At 41.4% G+C, this 20,794-nt stretch overlaps 1 protein-coding gene across 1 annotated transcript in view; it reads right to left on the reverse strand.

The window, feature by feature from the left end:
* Positions 1-4,703: 4,703 nt before the first annotated feature.
* The window catches only part of pdlim5a (PDZ and LIM domain 5a), a 65,608-nt gene continuing 49,517 nt past the window's right edge, over positions 4,704-20,794 (reverse strand). Inside the window, exons 8-13 of the mRNA XM_084550703.1 lie at positions 14,153-14,235; positions 11,729-11,924; positions 8,830-9,010; positions 7,731-7,851; positions 6,733-6,848; positions 4,704-6,558 (exon numbers count right to left, since the gene is read on the reverse strand). Of these exons, the coding sequence (XP_084406829.1) occupies positions 6,469-6,558; positions 6,733-6,848; positions 7,731-7,851; positions 8,830-9,010; positions 11,729-11,924; positions 14,153-14,235 (787 nt within the window). The 3' untranslated portion in view covers positions 4,704-6,468. The remainder of the gene's footprint in view (positions 6,559-6,732; positions 6,849-7,730; positions 7,852-8,829; positions 9,011-11,728; positions 11,925-14,152; positions 14,236-20,794) is intronic.

Consider the following 20,794-nt stretch of genomic DNA (forward strand, 5'->3'; position numbering starts at 1 on the left):
TCATGAGCGGTCAAATTAGCAATAGACACCATAACTGTCTTTTACTGTTATTTTCTCAGACGGTGAACAGGTGCCTGTTTGAGGAAGTCTTTGACCCTTCCACACTGGCTTAATTTTCAGACTCAGAGATTGCAGCTTGATTTAACTTTCTGTTCTAATGGCTATACTTAAAAATATACACCGATCAGGCATAACATTCGAAAATTTGCTGGATCAGAGCAACGTCTTGTGTTTTGTAGCAATGTTTCTTTCGTGTTTTCCAGCATGGCCTGACTTAATCCATTGTAGTTGGGCAACCAGTGTCCTGTTCTCCAATTAAGACAGAGTTGAAGAGATTGACATTTCATTGCCCCCCGCCCCTGGACATGGGCCTTCTGAGGGTGTCCTGAAGTGTCTGGCAACAGAATGTTGTTAGTGGGGGCCTCTGGGTACTATGGGTTGAGGGGAGGGACCTCTGTGGATCAGGCTTGTTCCAGTGCATCCCACATATACTTGATCAGTTTGGGATCTAGTGAATTTGGAGGACAGGTCAACACCTTGTGCTGCTTTGAGTTGTTCTAAACCATTTTTGTGTGTGTGCCTGTGTCAGCTGCATCCCGCTGCCATCGAGGAGTGTCATTGCTATGGGGTGGGAGAGCCTGGTCTGGTCTAGGTGGGTGGTACATGTCTAAGTAACATCCACATGAATGCCAGGTCCAAAAGTTGTCACAAGATGGTCAATGTTATTTACTTCTCCTGTCAGTGGTTTTAATGTTGTGGCTGATCAGGGTGTATTTCAAACAAAACTGCACACAAATCCCCTACACTGGACAAACGTGTATATTTACTTCTTGTCTTCTGATTTCGACCTCTTTAAATCAATCAGTCTTCATGTGACACTTGATCCAGTTTAGACACGTCTCAACCTCCCCATGCAAATGTACCTTTTGACTGACTTACTATATTTTTCCTCTTTGTGTGTCGCTCATATTTTCTCCAGACAGGCACAAATTCAGTTTGTTTCTGGCAAATTTGCTATTCTTGGCACACTGCTTAAGCTTCAGCAATGTGATCTGAATTTCCAGCAGTGGTTTTCAGAAAAGCTCGCCTCACATCACGAGGTGACTGAAACTGTTAAGTGTCTAAATTGCTCTCTCTCTCTCCCTATCGCCCTCCCTGCCTGTCTCTCTCACACACATGCCGCATAGGCGCACACAGGAAAAGAAAATGAGGGACACGTTCTGTTTACAGCTGCTATGTGAAACTCAATTACACAGCCAATTGAGAATGCGGCTGCTCCTCAGATTTGGGAGATGTGTTCCCGACCTAAAAACGACTGCACTTCCCAGCGAAGTCTCAACAACTGCAAACACTTAGTAGATTGACAGACAAGGAAAACAGCACACACACATACTGATACACACACACACACACACATATCAACATCTGGACCTCTGCTTCTCTCATTCATATTTGCTGAGTGTTTTCCTGCGTGGTCCCCTTTGCGTTACTGCCCCTGGACCCCTCAGATGAGGTGAGGTAAGATTTGGAGCCACAGCGTTATGCCATCTGGATAGACATTCACACATTCTTGCTCATGTGCACACATACACACACACACATACAGATATACTCTTGTCATAACCCACACTGACAAACACCTGGACCTGGTTACTGGACTCAGAGGGAGAGTTGAATACTGTGTGCATGCCTGTGTCTATAAGTGGGGTGCATGGGGAATACTGGGCTGTAGGTTATTCAGTGCTGGAGGCTGTGTTGAGGTTCATTTTAATTTTCTTTTCCCCCCCCTGCTTTTTGAACCCTTGACGACGGAGGCCCACTCTACCAAAGTCCCAAAAATTAAATTTGCGTCAGTGCCACTTCAATATGTAGACTTATTCTAGTAAATCGGTTGTGATGGTGTCACAAAATATACAAACTGCAGAGGCAAAAGCAAATTCCATCACTTTAAAAATTATGACATTTTAAGGACATCTATGTATCTACGAAAATAAATATGCACATGGATCTGTCATAGGAAAACGTCCACACACATACACACACACACACACACAAGAAGACCAGTAGACTCCTTGGCCCCAATAATTTCATATGAAAACAAATCTACACATTTTAATATACAGCACAGGGCATGCGACGTTCAATGAAAATGGGAAAATGACAAATGATGGACTCCTACAGTAGGCTGCACAATAAATTCCTATACTATTATAGATTGTTGCCAACCTTATATTACTACTGGCTGAAATATGCCTAAATGTTATAATTTACTGGACTTTTCTTTTGAAAATACAGGTAATACCTAAAAGCAAAAACCATACTGCAGGGAGAATAAACACCCCAAACCTAAATACCTGTCTTCAGCTTCAACTTTACTCTCTTCTGTTATATCCCAAGTGCCGCAAAATCTCGTGAGATCAAACCCCGGTGATAAACAAGACAATCGCACGTGCAGCACAATGTCAACAAGCTCAAACAAAAAAATAAAAAAAGAGCAGCAGCAGTGTCTGTCAAACTTTCTAAGCGAAACGCATGCAATTGCACTATATAACGGACAACGAAAATGCAAAGCTACCCGAAAAACAATAAGTGAAAAAGTCCCGTTTGTTAGTGTCACTCGATTTAACCTCAAGTTGACTCACCGTAGGACGTTTTCTTGCCTTCTTATTTCGATGGCGAGAGGAAAAGTCGCAGCACACACCGTACTCCGGCCACAGATGCAAGTCGGTCTGTTTTTCTCCCTCCCTCTTTCTTCGTACTCTCTCTCTCTCTCTCTCTCTCTCTCTCTCTCTCTCTCTCTCTCTCACACACACACACACACACACACATACACACACGCACCCACACACAAGACCTCCTCTGCTCCTCCAAAAGTCACTCAGCTGTATGGAGGGTGATTAATGCCACACAAGAAGGAGCGCATTAGCCAGAGGAAAGTGTTTTAAAGTGAAGCCCTGCTCTGAGTGAATTTCCTCAAACACTCGACTGCTTGGTGTCTAATGAATAATGAAAATGTAAAACAACTGCACCACATCTTCTCTAAGTGAAATTTAGAAGAAGAAGAAAAAAAACAAAAAACAAGAGAGGCAAAGTGAACTTGCTTGAATGTCAGAGAACAGAGGGTTCTTGCCTCTTTTTACATTAAACGTTTAATTGGATAACCCTCCATCGACCATGCAATTTCATTGTACGTTGTATAATGACAAAATAAAGCACTTTACACTTTTCTTTACACTTTTTCATTTCATTATCACTCAACTAGCCTGGAAGCCAATCTGGTCTTCCACAGCCCACATTTGTGTTTTATTTGGAGGATTGTCGGTGTGGATTTGCTCCATTGGAGTTGCCTGGCCCATTCGACTGTTTGAGTGGGCTTTCTGCGGTGATGAACAGATGAGTCACAGTGACGTCATCTGAGCACTGTTTAGTTGATTTCCTTAACAACAAAGAAATCTATATTCTGGAATTACTATGAAGTATTATTATTGAATACATATGCTGAAAACAGACAGCTCATGCGCTACATACTGTGCGTTGCAGATGTGTACAGCCTGTATAAAAACAGGCTGCAACTCAGCACCACCTATAGCATTTAACAGTACTCCACAGCATGTTGTTAGATGGGATAGTGTAGCTGGGGTCTCTCTGTTTCTGCAGGTAGTTTGGTTATGTCTTGAATTGACTGCTGTTGGTAGGATTTGTACCGTTCCTCTGCTAGCATCAGCGGATGCTTTTTCAGATGAGTGTACGTTGCAGTAGTACTTTTGTTGTATTTCAGGGCTGACTTACTGTGCATATTTTGCATGTCACGGTAGTATGGCCTTAATCTGAACCGCTGCTAGTTTGCTGCAACGACCCACTGGGCTCCTCACCTGTCTTCTCGCACGCTTCAATGTTGTTATTGTCCGTGATCGGCAACTAGTCGACATGACGCTTAAAGCGTAATGGCACAGGAGTGAAGTTGAAAAATTGACTAGTCAACTAGTCTGCACAGCCCCATACGTTGCTCTGTTTGGTATTACGATTATCCAATTATCCAATTCCAAACTATTGCACAATACATGCAGAGCAGAATGAGATCATGTTGCATCTGTAACACAAAAAAAGAAAAACACAACAAACAAAACAATGGTAGAAAATTTAAAGAGGACTACATGAATATATAAATGTACAATAACTCCATCTGGCTTTCTGCCATCTGGCTATCAATTACAGGAACTATCTGCAAAAAGCACCACAGGTAAACAAGTTTTAAGTTTCAGAAAAGTGATTATATGTTGCTGCTTTTAATATCTTACAACAAGTAGCCTTTGAAAGTAGCCTTTAATCTTGTAATTTATGCTGACAGTTTGAAATTTCCTGATGTTGCACTGTAATTTGATGACTGATAATGTAATGCAAGATAAATGTTGAGCATAATGCATCATGATACAAGTTAACCATCAACTCCAAAGATATGTAAAGTAATTGCTGTCTCAGATAGAATATGGGATATGAGCTAAACTGGTAGTGATTCAGCCTGACCTGTGCCTTAGCCCCATCTATTGGGACAAATCACTATTGTGTGTAATGGTTTGGTGTTTGTGTGTGTGTGTGTGTGTGTCTGTGAAAGTATTTTATTCGTTGATTTGTCTTCCGGGCACAAAAAAGAAAAAAAAACAATAATCAGATTTATTTTCTTGTTTTTCTTTTGCATTATGCCATTATGTTCCTCTCTGCATTAAGTAGTTTGCGTAATGCAGCCAACCAAAGTTGTGTGAAGGATGCGGGAATGAGGAGATGTGTTGTACCCTAAGAACCTCTTTATGGCTTTCAGAGATTCTACTTGCCCAAGCATCAATTACACCCTTTTATCACATCCTATACTAATGGGTTCTTTTGACCTTTCTCCGCAGCGTGGACATGTTAAAATCTGCATTTTACTCTGCTTATGTCAGAATCTTATGCAAAACCACGTGGTGTCTGAAGCAATAATGTAAGAGGTTTAGTATGGTAAGAACACTGAGAGAAAATGAAACAGACATAAAGGGTGATGCAAGATGTTTCTCTTCAGAATTTATTAAACAACTCAGTTCAATTTTAAAAGTTCCAACTGTTTTTTGAGTGAAAATTAAGCCTTCTTTTAACTCTATACCCGCGCTCTTTTGCCCCATACAATAAAAACGCACATTTTTTTAGTGTTTGGGAAACAAAACTGAACCCTTCACCACAACGATTATAAAAAGTCAGTGTCACCAAATGAGCATGATGGGATGGTTTGGGGGAAAGTAACGTACAGACCGTGCACCAGTCCTTGAAAATCACAAACCTAGTTACCCAAATAGTTAAATACGTACTAAAGGATAAGCAATTGCTAGAAAAAAATTATATATAGTACATATTTTTCCTACAGGTCAGAAATAGGAATTACTTTAATGAGAAGACATAATCAACCTGAAATGAATGCAAATACTTTTCTAAATCATGTTTAAAGTAAAATAAATAAAAATACTAAAATGATTATTAAAATATATATAGCACTGACTACGGAAACACTATTTCTGCTGGTGCTATGCAGTTGTCAAAAGTTGCCAGTCCACACAGAAAAGTGAAATATAGAAATATACAAAGATATATTGTGTTGTGCATTTTATCTAATATTGTGATATATATATTTGTGTATTATTTAAGGAGAATTCTTTCCTCCATAAAATCCAGACCGTTATCTCTTTGTCCGTCTTTCTCAAGTGCCTGATGTTATATTAGCAAATGTGTGTTTTGTTAAAAAGTTTCACTTCAGTTTCACTCAACAAATAGAAAATAAAACATAGAATTTACTTAAATTACAAAGTTCAAATAATCAATAAATTCAAAGGCAGCAGCTTTAACCATCATCCCAGGCATCCAGCCCAACTTGTATTAAAATGACTATAAGCAAATTTATAATGGAAACATTAACATTTTAATGGCTATGTGTGAAACGGGTTTACAATAAATGGACAGAAAAGAACGCAAAAACAAAACATAAACTAAGTCTGACACAGATAATTCTACGATTATCTTATTTGTAACTGTGAATTCCTGCTACTATCCAATGATAATGAGTGATCTGTAATTTAACAGGATAGAACAAAAAGTGATGATGAGGAATCAGAATTAAGAAAGAAAGACTGGGCACCTAGGCCTCCTGTGTCTACCTTTGGTGATGCCTTAAGTTTGCATATGTTCACTGCATCATTTGTTGATGAAACTGTACGTACAAAATCTGGATGAAAGTGAATCTAAACAGAAGTGTTGACAAGCACCCATAGCTCACCACAATTATCATTAACTGCAACCCTTATTGCTTCTTCTGGTAGGAGACCGTGTAGAAATGAGTACTAGTTGGAGTTCTTTTGTCACATGAGCTATTATTTCAGTAAGACGGCTTGCCATCCCACTGAAAGAGAATGTAGAGCTAAAAAAAATAGTGTGAGAAGAGTCCAAGCTTTATATCTTCAGTGAGTGAGCATGCTTCTTGCAAAGAGGTTTGTCTTTCTTGGAGAAGAAGGTCTGGCCCTCAAGTGTGGTACAGCAAACCTGGAAAAAGCCCAACACATAAACACACAAAGGTTATATAACTGAAGATGATCACAAAACTTGTTCAAAGCCTCAGGCTATTCATTTGGATAGATTGCTTGGCAGTCCAAAGATGTCCAAATGTAAAGAACTCTTTTCCAAAAGTGGACATGGATTGTGAGAAACTTCACTTACAGCACAAACGAAGCAGGTATCATGCCAGGTGTACCCAAGGGCTTCCAGAAATTTGTCTCCAGCCTCGACGGGGAACTCACAGCCATGGCAGCCAGTCCCAAACAAACTGTAGAAGTCTTTTCAGAGGCAAAGAGAGATGACATGCATCCATCAAACCAGTTAGGGTCAAAGTCATGAAGGCAAATCATAGGCATATCTTAAAGGGAAATCTGATCTGGAACGGAGGATGCAGACAATGCACCCGATAATTTCACTGGTAAAGCTTTCCACGCTGTCAGCATAGTCCGCGTGTCCACTCAGCAAAGTGCACAGCCATCTGGTGCCCACACAATGCCCACACTTGCAGCCTTGAAGTGTGCATTCACAAGTCTGCAGGTAGTGGGCAAGTGCGTCAGAAAAATGTTGACACACAGTGGAGTTAACCCACACTAATACTGTTTCCAAGTGGACTTCAATCCATTCCTCCACACCACTCCGGATGTCCTTAGATGGAGTCTGGTTGTAGGGCTTAATTAGTTATAATGAATGAAATTATCAGTCAGCCAAACCAGATGAGGCTGGGCGAGAAGACGGTCATGTCCTTCACAGGTTTCAGTCAATCACGTCATTCTCATTAACACCTGGATTGACCAAGTGGTGTGCAAACTGGTGCACCACCATGCTGCCATAACTATTAACATCTTATTAATAAAGAACTCTGCCTTTGGCTCACACTGTCAAGGTACATATTAAATATAATATCCACTTAAACATGTTAGCAAACATATCACTCAGTATATATTATTTTTATATAAAACACCTACATTAGATAACCTTGTTGGTTTATTAATTGTATTACATTATTTATTTCTGTGACCTGAGCTTGATTGTGCCGTATATAATATTTGTGTTCACGAGCGTTAAGGATCTCAAACTCTGACGTACTTGTGTACTGTGACAATTAACAGAAAAATCTCACATGTGTTATCTGGTATCATGGCAGAGGTATCATCTCTCACCTTGTTCACAGTATGGCTCTCCTTCCTCCAGGTGGAAGGTGTTGTTTCTGATTGGCTGCTGACAGGAAGCACACAGGAAGCAGTAGACGTGCCACGTCTGTTTGAGGGCGTTTATCACCTCCTACACACAAATGCAGAAAATGTGGTTTGTTAAAAAGATTATACAATTTCCCCGATCTCTAAACTCTGAAACTAAATCTGCCTTACCTGCAGGTGGAGGATATACAGTAGCTTTTGAAAGGATGTTACCATGCTACGTTTCTCGTGCGGCATTATTTGTATTTGTATTATTTGACAATGAAATTATGAGTCTATCTCAGATCAGAATGGAAAAATGCATCTGTTCTTCGTGTATGAGGAATGCATAGTCTTTCGCACACTGCCCTTTTCTCATGTCACACTTAAAAAGAAACTTCCGCGGTTGCATGACCCAGCTTAAAATAGCCACGCCGATTTCTTTCCCACCCTGTGAGAACATGGCGGCGGGACAAGGAATCAGTGGAAAGTTGGTGGGCTGGAGTGGCAATGAAGGATTCGGAGAGAAGGGAGTGAGAAAATCGGTTGATAAGAAGCTGTAAGCTGGTTGAAGAAGTGTGAGAAATAGAGGGTTGAAAGGGATTGAGGCTAAAGAGGTTAGAGCACGTGAGGGATGAATGTCACAGCGGCTAGAGAGCAGAGATTTCAGCTCCCTGACGATTCGGGTTCAGGCTACATCTGCAGGCTCGAGGCCTCTAAGCCTAATTCTACTAACACCCAAAACATATACTGCATTCCTGAGTTTCAGTGGTGGTCACAATCAATATTCTTCAACACCTACAGCTTGCTCTCACTGGTTTCTTGTGTAATTTGCCATGCATCTTTGAAGATGGAGCTATACTGCAGCCTAAACCTAAAGCTGATCCGTTGTAAAAAAAATGTACAGGACAGTGCAGATGGGAAATTTACATGTGCTTTAAACTGCTTATTCTTTCCTGAGCACAAATTAGGATGACATGGAAAAATGAGAAAAACTTTTAATTCAACTTGGCCATATACCACATGAGGAGCACTATCACCCTCGGCCTCAAAACAACTTCCTTCTCCGCATCCATCGACTCACCCCCAGTATCTTGGTCTGGCAGCGGCTGCATGTTGGAGCGAAGAACTCTTCGTAGCAGTGCTCACAGTGGACAGATCCCTGTTCTTCCACAAAGCCTGTGTCTGCCAGCGACGCATGACAGTGGGCACAGTTAAATTCCTCCTTGTGCCAAGATTTTCCCATCGCTACCAAAAATGGCCCTCTGAAAAAAAACAGAGAGAAACAGAAGGAGACTTAGAAACGCTCCAGTTAACTCAGTATTGGGAAAGAATGAACCCAAGAGACACAGACACTTAGTTGTTTCATTAAATGTCATCATAAAGTACTACACAGTCATACTGCCGCAGTAAACCAACAGTTAATGACTGAACAAACCTGAGTGCAACACTCGTTCATTCTTACAGTAATTCTGTCTAACTTCACACATTGTCTCCTGGTAACTCCACCTTTTCTTTCTACTCTAATACAGATTATATTAAAGAAATCGAGCTCATTCTGACACCCTTCTGTTTAATTAAACAGTAAACTGATATTGACTGTATACTCTTAATGACCATGTGTGCTAATGAATGTGTGAGTTGGTTTAAAGCCTAAAACTAAAAAGTAAGAGCCAATAGATTCAATTGATTATCTTTGCAACTGATTAATTCATCTCCATTTAATCTTTTGTAGTCAATTTATCATCACAAACGTTCAAATAATTACCCGACCGTCTAAATGGCTCTGTCTGTCAACTAACTGTTTCATTGTTTCCGTCTTCTACTCAAGTCACTAAAAGTTGCTTCGGATCCCACACGCCATCCTCTGCTTCCACTCAGGCAGCACATTGTCTCTGGCCACTTTGATGATTAGCTAGAGTGGGAAAACAACGGAGACTAATTTACTCCACACAATAGCTTTCCTTATCTGAGCTTACTCTGATGGTGACCCAAGCTGGCCGATGTTAGCCTGCGACGAGCCACCCTATCCTTGGTGATATGTAATGCTGGGTGACACAGGCTGGGAGATAAAGCTCAGACCAGAGCAGTCAGCTACTGATAGTCCATAGTATATCGTACATACACCGATCAGCCACAACATTAAAACCACTGACAGGAGAAGTGAATTGACCATCTTGTGACAATATACGGTGTTGACCTGACCTCCAAATTCACTACATCCCAAACTGATCAAGTATCTTTGGGATGCACTGGAACAAGTCTGATCCACAGAGGCCCCTCCCCTCAGCCCATAGGACCCAAAGGCCCCCACTAACAACATTCTGTTGCCAGACACCAAAGGACAGCCTCAGAAGGCCCATGTCCATTCTCTGATGACTCACAACTGTTTTGGAGGCACAAGGGAGACCTACACAATATTAGGAAGGTGGTCATAATGTTATGTCTAATTGGTGTATACTACATATAGTATAAAGTATATAATACAATATGTATCTTTGCAAAAAGATACATAACGTAAAAAGGCTTAAACACACTTCTGTGTGGAGCTCCCTGTGCTTTCACACTAACAGTTATTAATCTTAAACAGTACCTTTAAGTTGGACACTGAAAATCAAGAAGTGGAGTCATCTTGTGTGTTTGCATTGAGCCGATCTGTGTGTAACATCATTCTACAGTTTGATCAACAGCAGGGGAAACTTAATTCCCCTTATCCATACTACAGTCAGATCTGTTTCATTTACAGGTTGTTTACTCGAGAGGGTTTCAAGTTAATTATTTTAAGTGCCTAACTGGGTCACTGAATAATTGAGGAATAGACGGGCTTAATTTGTTTGGGTATACGTTGATGCGCGTGCAGCCAAGTTGAAGAGATCACATCTCTTGTGATTATTCTTTCTTTCACGGTAACTATGAATGATCATGACAGCCTCCTTCATTTCCCATAACAGCCCACTGATTCTCCACTCATCATATCTCTAGATTATTTAGCATTTCGTATTTTTTTTATAGATGTGAGCTTTTTCAGTCCAGGTTTATATACTCCATGTTTATACTGTGTTATCTTTTGACTAAGGTGATCTTTTAAAAGACCTGTACCAAACAAAAAATTAGTCAGTAATTACTAATCACACTCATATGCACACTATTCACAATATTTAATAGCAGAGAGCAGATGGAAAAAAATGGCATGTTTGTTGTTGAAGCAGTTCTGTTTCTGGACAACCTATAGATTTTCAGAGCACCTATCGACTTTTAAAGGTCCCGGTACCTGTCTCCCAGCTGTGGCTGAAAAAGCGGAATACCAATATTTGGATGGAGTGTGCACAACTGGGAGATCGTCTGGTCTCACAAACTGGAAACTTGGCCTGGAAAATATTACATTCAAAGGAGCAGGGTTGAGGCAGATCAGGTAACACTGTATGAATCCCTCATCAGTCCTTACTTCTCTTAGGCAGTGCTACTTGTTCATACACCGATCAGGCATAACATTATGACCACCTTCCTTATATTGTGTAGGTCTCTCTTGTTGCCTCCAAAACAGTTGTGACTCATCAGAGAATGGACATGGGCCTTCTGAGGGTGTCCTGTGGTGTCTGGTAACAGGATGTTGTTAGTGGGGGACTTTGGGTCCTATGGGTTGAGGGGAGGGGCCTCTGTGGATCATCCCAAAGATACTTGATCAGCTTGGGTCAGGCTGCATCCTGCTGGGATGGCTGCTGTCATCAAAGAGTGTCATTGCTATGGGGTGGGGGTGCCTGGTCTGGTCTAGGTGGGTGGTACATGTCTAAGTAACATCCACATGAATGCCAGGTCCAAAAGTTTCCCAGCAGAACATTGTATTGTCACAAGATCGTCAATGTTATTCACTTCTCCTGTCAGTGGTCATAATGTTGTGGCCTTTTGTGCAAAAAGTGAAGCTGTTAATTATATTCGTCCGGCATACTGTTATCAATTGTCCCCTGGCTGTTTTCGTATCCCACCTGATAACCATGTTGCAGTGGGCACACATTGGTGTTCGAGTCCCAGCAGGGATATGTTCTGCCATCTGGACCAGGGTGTCCTCATCTTTAGGGTGGGGCTGAGGAACAGGTCGGGCTGGAACAGGACCCCTCGGGACATTACCATTGCCCTTCATACCAAAAGATGGGGTGATCAAACCAGTCTGTGGACGGGGACCTGCAGGAGACAGAAGACTGTGATGATCAAACGAAAAACTAAGAAAAGGAAACAGGAATAGATGTAAGATTTTGTGTGTAGGTGTGTGTCTGTATTATCCTCCCAGGTTTGAAAGTTATTTGACCTCTACCCTCTTTGACTATACACCCAGCAGGTGTCATGGTGGTTCATGCAGCTGCCTGACTACTGTTGTCACAGCCATGGATTCACCACATCAATCTTCGGCAACACACTGAATATTTTGACTTTTAACACATTCCTACGGCGTATGTGCATGCATACACATGACCAAACGGACAACCACACATAGACCACCAAGACATTCGCCCAGCTAAAGCTCAGACACCTGGCTAAACATGTAGCGTGGCCTTTGATCCACACACTACAGATGGACACGCTGCCATTTTTAACATGTGTATTTGGATGGTGAGGGAAGGCGTGGCTTTGCCACTACATGTCACATTTAAGTGTTTTTGTTGGGCGAGGGACAGGGCTGGGTTTACATTTGATCTTGGGCTAGAAGGTATTCACTTAAGCCTTTATCAAAACAAGTTTAATCTGTGTTTGACAGTCACAGATGAAGTTAAAACACAGCTTTAAGATGTGATAGATAAGAATGGTTTTTTTTTTCCACTAGTAGATCGCATAGCCAGATTTTCATGCAGAACGTGGCAGTCATTTGCTAAAACTAGGGAAAATTTTTTAGGTCGGGCAGTTTTACAGAGTTTGAAGTTAGAGCCTGTTAGCAAAGCTGCCAGTAATCATGCTTGCATGCCTTTCATAAGGTTGCATGCTGAAGGTGAAGCTGCAGAAAGAATGAGGGCAGCAGGTCGGTGAAGGGTGCAGGTGGCTGCATCGGTGCAGTCTGTATCTGCGCTTTTAAAATTTCAACAGTGACAGTATTGTTTCACATTAGCAAAAAAGCCAGTTGTGGAAAGTTTGGCTTCTTTAACTGCAGCTCAAGATTCAAAATGGGCCAGTGGCTCATTGCTGTTGGAGCACTATATGGCCAGCAGTATATTTTCATGAGCCCAGGTCCCCTGGTAAGTGACTACATTTACGATTTTTTGCCGAGCGGCAGTTACATTAGGTCGAGAAGTTGAGGACAGGAGTAGACTTGTATTTGAAGAATGGATGGTGTGAAAGCTGAAGCTTTGGCTAGTTATGTTCAAAGACAGCACACCTGCATGCAAGTACACAGATGTGCGTAAATGTGAGCTTTACGTATGTACTTTACATGACAAACAGAGCAGACATTCACTGTCAGAATCTGTGAGCCGAGCGCTGATGTGATATTGGCATTAACCCACAGCTTTGTGCCCTCCCTTTAAAAATGTATTCATAACTCCTGACAGGTCCCTTCAATAAATATTATCTTTCTGACAGAGTAGATGTGTGACTGAGCTAGGCGCCACAGGCAGCGCTGGGCCTTCTTGGCTGCTTAATGGCCTTCCGCAGAGGAAAAACACGAGAAAGGGAAAAGAAAGTCTGCAATGACCTATTTCATAACACATGTCACGCTTCAGCCATGGAAAATAAGTCTCTTTCCTCTCGCTAACTGGCTGTAACAACATTCAGCCCAACAGCCGTAAATCAGTTTCACACTACGCCACAATTTAGAGCCCAACTTTTTTGTTTTGTTTTGTGAGAGAAGAAATAACACCTTTTTAACTGCAGGTAGGGATATATTAATCAATCAAAAAGGCACACTTAAAGGAAGATTTATCTCCATTCCTAGAAGAGATTATTTTTAGGATTTCTATTTGGGGAAGTCTGCCTTTTGGGCATGGATGCGCTCCCCATGACTTACGCTAAGAAAACAGCTCAGTCTATACTTTTCTAGTTAATTTAGTGAAGAAATACCACAAACTGCTTACAGTAAAAACAACCAGCACACAGCTACACAGCTGTAAGTTTGCTAGATTTGGCAGCCTGTTTAAATAAATGTACCGGAGATTTCATGCAGCCTAGACGAGACGAGAAAAGCGCTCATTAGCAACTGAAATTCATCTCTTATGGATTGTGTACTCTACTCTCTGAGATGTCTTCAGAATTTCAGGCAGTCGGCAGGAGAGGCGCCAACTGCGCCTCGGTCCCGGATCCATAAATCATATTTTACACCGGGGTGCAGAAATGACAGATGGCAATATTTGTAACCGCTGCTCAGTGTCAACGCGCGATTGATAGCTATCACAAGTGGACAAGAGAGAACAGACACAGATATTTACCCTGAATTGTAGCAGGTCCTTTCGTCATTGTCTTGACTACCGCAGACTCGTGGGTGTTGAGCTCAGGTTCCTCATACTCCTCGCTGCACAGTGAGAAAAAAGGGAAAGGAAAATTACACCTAAATCACTTAATGTAATTTGCAATCAAGTTCACATAATTAAACTCACTCTCCCCGCGCATATAGTGTTGCACAAAATTATTTGGCTCATACAACAGTAATGTGGCTGATTTTGTTTGTGTAGATACTGTATTCATTCATTCATTCATTCATTTTCATAAACACTTGTCCTCTGGAAGGTCAGCAAGGGCTGGAGCCTATCCCAGCTATCATTGGGCGAGAGGCGAGGTACACCCTGGACAGGTCGCCCGTCAATAACTTGCTGTGAGGCATCAGTGCTAACCACCACACCACTGTACCACACCTATATACCGTTTTGTTATTTATTATCTTATTATGTCTCACAAAATACCCTTGGTAGCTCACTGTACTTACAGCCCACAAAGAGTGAGAATTTAATTTTTTTTTTTAAATAAGACTCCACAGTCGGTTTTCTTAAGTTCCTGTCAAAATACAGTAAGACACGCTCCAGACCACCTACCTGCTGACAGAGCAGAGATGGTACGGTACCAACCAAAACACAGCGCACAGTTACAGCAAAAACAGTGCAATACCCAGCTTCATGGTGCACTTCCTCCTTATGATTACAGTACACGCAAAAATGTTGCCCGCGTGCCACATTCATAGCAGAACAGAGTCCAGGCCACGGGGCCCGATGATGGATAGGCGGCGAGGAGGTTTGCACAGCACTAATAATACAGCACACCCATTCAAACGTGATGCCAGACCGTTCATTTAAATGACTCAACCAGGAGTAACCGACTACAGAGCAGTGAAATATAGCAATGGTGTAATGCGAAACAGTGCCCCTTCCAGATGCACTGTGGACAGATGTAAGACAACCAATGTTAATGATGGAGGGGAGACAAAGATCTCATCATACAGCGCAGGATCTGACCAAATGCAGTGAATCATTTCTGCGCTTTCAACGAATGTACAGTATATACAGATAAACATGGTTTGTGTTTTAATAGACTTTCTACACAACGTATGGGTCTGGACGCTTCATTGAGGTCATGGAGAGACAAAATGAATGGGTCTCCAGGGCAACGTTGCCACTCAATTCTCAAGGGCCTCCTAGGAAATTACACTAAATTTCACATTTAAGTCAAAGGATAAGTCATTTTAAGAGACTCTGTTATAAAATTTCGTAGTGAGCTCATCAACAGTGCCAGAACGCTAATTCAAATGACGAAAAAGAGAAAATGAACCTTTCATTACACAAGTTAGTGAATCATTTGAGTTGCTGTGTCACAAGAACATTTTGTTTTCCTCTAAAGAAATGTAAACATGTCATATCTGTTACATTATTGGTGCTTGCCCAAGGTTTCAGAAGCCAAGACCTAAATTTTCTGAGGGCAACACGTTCCTCTTGAGGGTCAAACTGTCTCTCTCATCAAGTCAAAATGTTTTCTTGTGAGGCAAACATGTATCTCAGAGGAAAGACTCCCTCCTGATAAAACATTTTCTGTACTCGCTGAAGACACGGAACATTCTTGTGAGGACAAACATTGCATTGGATTTACATCTTTAGGCAACAACCTTCTGCCTTTGCATAACAAAAAGGTTTAAATTACATATTTCAGTTGGGGAAACTTTAGTTCTCTATTGATGAATTGTCCATTATTTACGATAAGGTGCCTTGAGCAATCATCTTAAACCCTCCAAACTCGAAGCAGTGGGCAGCCATGGAAGGTAGCCACTGATCCCACTTGGAAAGGTTTGCAGAGGTATGCAGAGAACAAATTCCTTGTATACACGGCAAAAAGGAGTTGATCACCAATGTTACATAAAGCACAAAGAGAAATTAAGGAATCACATATAGCATTTTAAGAAATCTTGGCTGACCATGACATATTTGGCAGGTTTAGTTGGAGCTATTTTTTTTTTTAGCTAGCTTCCTGTCTTACAGAGGGTTAGGGTTAGGGTCAAATGTGACCCCAATGCCCCAAACGATGCCAAATGAATAACCACTTAATATCAGTATAACAAGTTTTGTTGGTGTGTGTGTGAGCACCAGAGTGGCTTGGGTGGGCCAACAATCTCTCCACACATATTACAAACATAATGCATAGCTGTATCGGCAGCCAACAGTTGGATCACTGCTGTCTTCCCCTTGTGCCTGGCTGTTAGGGGACTCGCGGGAAAACAAGTGTTATGGCAACTGCAGCCATAGTTACGTCGAGTTGTGTCTGTGTGTTTGGCGCGAGTGACAGCGAAAGAGTGGACTGACGGAGAGATGCAGCTAGAGTGACAGAGATTGTAAGAGGTGCGTAGAAAGTTGGAAAGGGACAAAGAGAAAGCCAGGGGAAGAATTCACCTCAGTCGATGCCCCGTGTTGGAGCTGCCGCTGCTGTGACATTTCATTTGAACTGACGGGACACCCATTACGTTAAATGGTCCCTCCAGAGTAGGGGTCAGCTTGGTTTGCTGCACAGGGCTACTTCTAAAATCACCGACTCAAACCAGCTGAATGAGGAATGAGTACATGTGAAATATACAGTAGGTATGGGATATGTTAGATTAGAGGAGAAGAGAAGGGGAGAGGAGAGTTACCTAAAGACATAGACAGCATTGACAGGAGAGGATAAGAGAAGGCCGCCCTCTTCCGTGGCAGACTGATGCCAAGACACTCTTTGGTGTGAGAGGAAAAATATCAGCAACAATTAAGATAACGAACAAGCCAAAAGTTATACATAAACACAAAGTAACAGTTACATGGTTGTCAAAAATGCCATTTCCACCCCTGATACATTTCCATGCACAAAAAAATGCAAAAAAATGCAAAAAAAAAATGTACATCCATTTACACGAATCTAGATCTCAACTGCACAAATAAATTATTAAAAGTGTTTGTGATTAATATACACAACGGTAAGCGCTAGACACAAAGTTAGAGCGTGGTGACAGGGATTGTGATAAATGCCCCCGGTGGATGGCTGTGTTCGCATTGATTCCAGCTAATCAGTCTGTAGCTGGTACAGTCCTAATCTAAGTATTCTCTATAGGAAAGAGACTGTCAGGCTGCAGACCATCTCTCTTCATTCTCCTTATCAGCTTATCACTTTGTATATATCAGGAGCCAATGGGTATGTTCCATGATAACTTCTAGTGTCTACCCCCTGAGACAAAACTGAAGGTACTCCTGCAGAGGCGGTGGGCCGACAGCGCCAACTACTGTAGTTACATTTTTATTGCACCAATCAATTTTTTGAATATTGAGAACAATTTGCATAGATCAGCAGTGCCTTCCATCATGCGTGTAGTTTTGAATATTATTACAATATTTATTGTGTATTGATTTGCTCCAAATTAGCATAAATTGAATATTTTATAAGTGGGATTAACTTGACAAGTCTCTGTTTGATGCTCTGTGAATTTCCTCACCGACAAAACCCCCAAAGTGTTTTTTTTTCCCATTACATTTTACAGCTTTACTGTGGACACTGGCTACACAAGGTGTGCAGCACCATGGACTCTGCAACTGGATGGTAAGCCTGTCACCATGACACAGACTGTTATATATTGTAATTTCTTTTAGATTCAATCAGGTCATAACTTCCTGCATGTTTATCTTTGAGGTTTATTAAGCAAGTACATACCTTAGTTTTATGCTAATTATATCTCTAGATGGAAATAAAAACAAGACCATCAGCAGGCATCAACTAATTATCAAGCAAAATGGTCATGAAAAGAACAGGAAAGAACTCATCCTCATCATGCTATAGGGCTATTAAACTCGGTAAGATTAAAGGCTATAGTGCCATCCATCCTCATTATCTCGGCCAACGAGCTAACATCATCCACTCACATTAGCCGCGGTTGTAATTGGCTAACAACAGGTGACAAATAGAGCAGGAAATAAGATGCTCCCCAGTCCACCCTCCATTAGAACCAATTACAGTGCAGCTCGTTAATATTCTCCACCAATCAGGCCAATTACACGTGAGCTTGATTGTATTCTGGAAGACCGTGATTAGTCTCATGGAGAGATCTGCGGTTGGTTTCTGATTCAATAGTGGCCAGTTAGATTACTGACCATCTGGACGTACTGGGCTGCACATGAACCTTGTCAACTGTAAGGGATAATTAAAGAGGGATTGGAGGAAGCAGGGAGAGGAGTAGATTAGTTGTCTTTATCCGTTTTTTTTTTTTCTTTCTCGTGTTCTGTTGTGTATTCTACATTACTGTGTGTACTGTCTCGCTATCAGGGGCCTTCAATTTCTGATTAAGACTATTTTCAAAACCACACTTGGTATTTGTTGGTATCAAGCACTAATGAGGACAAATAGCGTAGATTTCTGTCCGTGTTAACATATGCAAAGTAACCCCTGGTGGACCGTAGCTCCTACAAGAACTTTCATTATGAATCGCACAAATGTGTTGGTTTCGTTAGAGCACTGAACAAATGGTCCGTTAGCATAGCTGACTGCTGTCCAGCAGCTCTCTCCGCCACACAACAGATGGTCTATAATTTAGCACTGCTGATATTCTCTGGATCAAATTCAGTTGTCACACACCATACCATTCATGCGTGTGCATTCACATGCATGGCGTGACAAAGACACCCACCCATACAGGCACCCACTCAAACTCTCACGCACACGCATACACACACACTATTCATACTTCACGGTTTAACTGTGTACAGTTGCGTCCGCTAACCAATGACTGATCTCTGTGAGATGCTGCCAAGTTGTTTCACAGTGACCACAGAATGTCATAGTTGGTATGAACTGCTGCCACAGAGACATATGGACCACTTCTTTTGGCGCTGGTACGGTCAGAATAAACATAGATTTTTTTCACTGCTATGTTGAGTGGATACAAATGCCTGGTCTACGCTGTGGGTTAAAAATACGTACACTTCTAACTACCATTAGAAAATATTCAGTATGCTGGTTATTAGTGTAAAACTAGTCGGTGAAGCAGCATGCAACACAAAATGATGAAAAAGTCTCCACTTGTTATATGTCATTATTTTTTAAAATAGAATTATTGCATCACTCTTGTGGGTTTGCAGACCTGGACAAAACTGCTTTAATTGATACTTAACAATACATGGTAACATTGTTTTTCACAATTTTCACAGAGTCACTGACATTTTACCTGCAGCCTACATTAAATGCAAGTTTTGTCTAGGTCCACTCTATCTACCTCTTGTTTTTTGGAAGGTGCAGCTCACTGACGCTACGCTGCTTCTTCTTCTTCTTCTTCAAGCGCAGCAGTGGCGCTTGAATGACAGGAGAGATGAGCAGGGCGTCCAGTAAGGACTGAGACACCGCTTTCTCAGCAGGCCAAGGATGGCTACGGTAAGATGTTTTGACAAGGTCAGGATACCAAGAAGAGAAAAGGAAGAGGGTGAGAAATCATCATGGCGGGATTAATCTCTTAAGGGCCCCAGATCAATAATTAGCTTTTGAGCCCCAACAGACTATTGGCATTGTCTTTATTTTCCCAGACATCAATAAATCTCTAGAATTGAAATCACTATTTTCTCTTCAGTACTCTTCACTTACTTTGTTTCCCAGTTTTCATGATAGTAAATGTATTTGGGGTTTTGACGGCTTTTCTTACAAAATATTCCATTTTAATATAATAAAGTTGGGCTTTGGATAATAACAATGGATTTTTTTTTTTTTTTTTTACTATTTTCTGGCATTTTGCTCATCAAACCTTTTCAGATCTCAAAACAACTGTTGGTCATAGTCTTTAATGTCTAAACGCTAGATTTAGACACTGATTATTGCCACTTACTGGGGCCAACAGATGGAAGCAGACATAGTTGACATTTGTTTTTAATTTTCTGACTAATTCATGAGTAATCAAGTAACTGTATGCATACCCAGGCCAGCAGAGGCTTTTGGGCCCCTTAGGTATTCCTGATCTACTTTAGAAATCATGCTGGAGCCAAGATGCCAAATGCCAGATATTATTGAAAAGGACAAGAAGAAAAAAAAACATTTAAGAATTCCTCAGTTGATACCATAAAGGAGGAGGTTGTTGAGAAGGAATACATTAAATTAAGTGAACCACACAAAAACTTGCACTCTCCATTTACCTTGCACGTACTGGACTACAGCACACAGTGCTTGAGTGTTGCGTGGTTGGTCTGGGGGCACTGGGGGTGAGTGAAGGTGGGCAGGGGGCTGCTCTGGGCAGGAAGTCCAGAGGACTTGAGAGCAGCGCTCTACTGTTTACAGTTACACACACACACATTCAATATGCACCCATGTAAAGTAGGACAACTGCAGAAAACTGGATATTTAACATCTTCACACTAAATATTAAAGAAGAAACCAACATTTCTCAGCAAGTGTGGCAGCTTAGAGGTACGTCCCTATTAACAAAGGACAACAGTGATTAATTTAAGCATCCTGCAACAGTCATCACATCATTGTACCTGACTGGTTTGGTAGATAGTACATGACGACGCTGTGATATATGATATGGGTCAGTACTCAGAGGGGAGCTGGGAGGACAGAAAGAGGAAAGCATCACAGATTGGAAAAAAATAAAGACA

The sequence above is a fragment of the Chelon labrosus genome, assembly GCF_963514085.1.
Source record: "Chelon labrosus genome assembly, chromosome: 9".
In the NCBI taxonomy this organism is placed as follows: domain Eukaryota; kingdom Metazoa; phylum Chordata; class Actinopteri; order Mugiliformes; family Mugilidae; genus Chelon; species Chelon labrosus.